The 3,397-nt window shown below is 56.4% G+C and overlaps 1 protein-coding gene across 1 annotated transcript; it reads right to left on the bottom strand.

The window, feature by feature from the left end:
- Nucleotides 1-2,682: 2,682 nt before the first annotated feature.
- On the bottom strand, nucleotides 2,683-3,269 carry LOC116853507. The gene is made up of 2 exons (XM_032834637.1): nucleotides 3,195-3,269; nucleotides 2,683-3,084 (listed from the first exon to the last, which is right to left on the bottom strand). The coding sequence occupies exons 1-2, from the start codon at nucleotides 3,267-3,269 to the stop codon at nucleotides 2,683-2,685; spliced, it is 477 nt and encodes a 158-aa protein (XP_032690528.1).
- Nucleotides 3,270-3,397: the final 128 nt, after the last annotated feature.

The raw sequence follows: 3,397 nt of genomic DNA, 5'->3' as shown, positions 1-3,397 counted from the left end.
TTACATGACGGTCGGACTCGACGATTTCCATTATTTTATCGACATTTTCGACAATTGACCTTCCAGAGCGTGGTGCATCTTTGACATCAAATTTACCGGAACAGAATCGACGAAACCAAAATTGCGCGTGATTGAGTGTTGCAGTATCAGGACCATAAACACTATTCACATTTTCAGCCGCCTGGCTTGCGTTTTCGCCTTTATCGAAGAAAAACTGTAAACTATGGCGTATTTTCTCTTTGCTGGTGTCCATCTTTGACGCGCGCTCAAACAATACTGAGTCAAACAATGACAAAACTGTCTGAGAAGTTTTTTTAGTACGAAATCTTGTGGTAATGTCACTCAAACATATACGTAGCACCTATGTATGTTGTACCACACAACTCTAAGCGCGTACATGCTCGGAATGCAACTCTGGACAGGCACACATGCCACATATAAGAACGAATGCTCAATTGTGTCAATTAACAAAAGAAATATATATTTAAGTGTTGACACAAACGTTTTCTTTGGTGGGCTCCGACTACCACGCAACATGAAATAAATGAACAAGAGAAATGAGATCGCACGCACTTAGCAAAAAGGAACAAAAGGAACGCAGTCTTCACAAATTCACGAGCTTAACCTAAGTGCTGCTACTTAATTTTAACACACGGTATATTGGCGCAGAAAAAAAAGAACGTTATCACGGCTTGTGTGGAGGTCGCAGTACAAAACAAAACAAAAGAGAGAAAGGATTTATTCCACACAAGCAAGGTTGAGTACGTGTGTACCTGTGTACGAACACGTGTACAGATAGGCACAATGCTAAGACTGTGCACACAAGTGATCACGGGGGAGCACGTGATTGACACCGCGCCGATGTACCGTGTGCGCACGTAGATCTGTCCGCGGCACGTGGACAGCCCGTGTCCCCAGTAAGCAAAATGAGCGCAACTTGAGCGCAACTTGACGTCAATTTTGTTCAACAAACCACATCAAAACCGTAGCCATCTGCGTCCTCATTCGGCTACGGATTTGGCATCAAGCCTTGACGTCAAGCATTGAGTGCAACTGTAAACCAACCTGCGCGCAACCGTTGCGCTCAACACGTGACATCAAGTTGGCGGCAACACCGCAGCAACGGTTGCGCTCAAGCGCTGAGCGCAACTTGACATCAACTCAACATCAACGGTTGAGCAAAATCAGCTGTTGCTTTTAATGAAACGCATAGGTATATATAATCTATATTGTTGGACTGTGATTTTGAAGAACATTCAAGAGGATATCTGTACATATATATTTTTTTATTTGATACAAATGTGAAATATACTTTGTCCGGTTTGCGCCACCACATCGACAGTGCTTGCTAATGAATATATACTTTTTTTTTTTTTTTTGATAACCCAGGGGAAATGCGTTACGCATTCCCCGGAGGCTCGGGTAAGCCTCCGGGGGTATGTGGGACTCCCTCCCCCTAATAGATGTGAGAGGTATACCCCCTGGGGATGTCCATCACGTGCGCCATTATTCGAGGACCCCCCGGTACACTTTCAAGTATTCTTCAGGGGGCCCTCGGCGCCTTCGCGCTTCTTCCCGCGCCGGCCTAGTTGTCCGGCGCTTTTGTATTCCTTGTTAGCTGCAAGGAGGGGACACCTTCCTCCTCGCAGCCCCACCCTCCGAGTCGGGAGGTTGGGATGGGCCGGGAGCGGGATTACCCGCCCGCTCCCGACCCCCTCCCCTGTCCCCAACCCTGGGGGGGGGAGGTTAGGTCTGCCACAGAGCGCGGCTGACCGTTACCCCCCCCCGAGGTTGGAGAGTCCGCCAGGGGGCCGCCCCTGGTACTAGGCGGCCCGGGCAGGCGCACTGATCGCGCCCGCCCTCATGTCCGGGCTTAGGCCGGGACACGAATTAGGGCCCTTTTGGCCCTCCTCGTTGCCGGACGGTGCCACCCCCGAGAGTGGGGGAGTGGTTACCCCTCAGAACCTCCCGGAGACGAACACCGCCCGGCTTACCCTTATCTGACCTCGCCAGCTCCCCCAAGCGGTACAGGGGGTGCTGGTGGGCCCTCAAACGCCGTCTGCCCCTCCTCGGCCTCAGTACCCGGGGAGGGGGGACTTCCTCCTCTTCCTCATCCCTCCCCTGCCCGACCGACGGGGCGGGGGAAGAGGGGGGAGAGGGGGATGGTGCGACCCCCACCTCTCCACTCCTCACGCGTTCGACGGCCTCCTTCTGCGACATGACGTCACGACAGAAGGAGGCTACCGCCTCCCAGGCTTCCCGGCTCTCGAGCATCTTTGGTACGATGCTCGGGAGCCGGAGATCCTGGCCGACCACTGTGGTAAGGACTCCGCGTTCCTGAGCCCACGCTGGGCACTCCTCCGCGGAGTCCTCACCAGCCGCGCAGTGGTGGCACTGTGCCGTGCGCTCCTTGCCTATTCGACACAGGTATCGACCGGAGCAGCCGTGCCCGGTCAACACCTGTGTCATATGGTATGACAGCCCGCCATGAGCCCTGCCCACCCATTGCGGCAGGCAGGGACGGATGGCCGCGATGCTCCGGATTCCCGGCGTGTTCGGGGCCCCCAGCGATCTTTGCCATCGCCGGAGGGCCCTACGCCGGGCCGAGTCGCGTATCCTCTGCACTTCCCTGGCCGTGACCAGATGGTCGCTCTCTCGCCGACGGAGCTCCGCGACCCTGCTCTACGTTTCAGCGTACAACCGCGCCAGGAGCTCCGCCGGTATCATGCCGGCCAGGGCCGTGACGGCTGTATGCGACACCGTCCTATACGCCTTGACTAGGCGGTTGGCCATTAGTCGCTGCGCACCGTGCAAAATTGCTACAATGCGCCGCTTGGCCCCCGCCTCTTCCGCCCAAACTGGCGCCCCGTAAAGGGCGATGGACGAGACGGTATTCGCATACAGCCTGCGAACCCGGTTGTCCGGACCACCGATGTTGGGGAGGAGGCTGCACAGTGCAGCCGCGACTCTCCCTAACTTGGGACCCAGCCTCTCAAAGTGAGAGGTGAAGTCCCACTGGCCATCCAGGTGGAGCCCCAGGTATTTGTCACCTCCACGCGGGCTGACTCTACCATGATACTGGACCTCGGGGGGACCCCCGCACACCGATCGTACACGAACATACACTCGGTCTTTTGGGGGGCCACCCGTAGGCCCAGCCGCCGTATGGAGCGCACGGCACACGCTACGGCTACGTTGGCTGCAGCCGTAGCCTCCTCCCAGTCGGTGCCCCCCGCCAGCACCAGGGTGTCGTCTGCGTAGCAGACCATGGTGCAGGCGGGAGGGAGGGCCGTTCGCAAGACGCGGTCGTACGCGAGGTTCCAAAGTAGGGGTCCAAGTACCGACCCCTGTGGAACCCCGCAGTACATGGCCCGTCCGCATTGGAGTCCAGCGGCGT

The sequence above is a fragment of the Odontomachus brunneus genome, unplaced genomic scaffold (assembly GCF_010583005.1).
Source record: "Odontomachus brunneus isolate Ranch 3 - 2012 unplaced genomic scaffold, Obru_v1 Obru_scaffold_340, whole genome shotgun sequence".
NCBI classification, from domain to species: Eukaryota; Metazoa; Arthropoda; class Insecta; order Hymenoptera; family Formicidae; genus Odontomachus; species Odontomachus brunneus.
Note: the sequence above shows the minus strand (reverse complement) of the source record. Positions and strands in the feature narration are given on the sequence as shown.

Excerpts from the sequence above, each read along its gene's own strand:
- LOC116853507 (XM_032834637.1), bottom strand. The coding sequence starts at position 3,269 with ATGGTCTGCTACGCAGACGACACCCTGGTGCTGGCGGGGGGCACCGAC. Across the intron at positions 3,085-3,194 it reads AGGCTACGGCTGCAGCCAAC|GTCCAGTATCATGGTAGAGT; the intron begins GTAGCCGTAGCG and ends GGTCCCCCCGAG.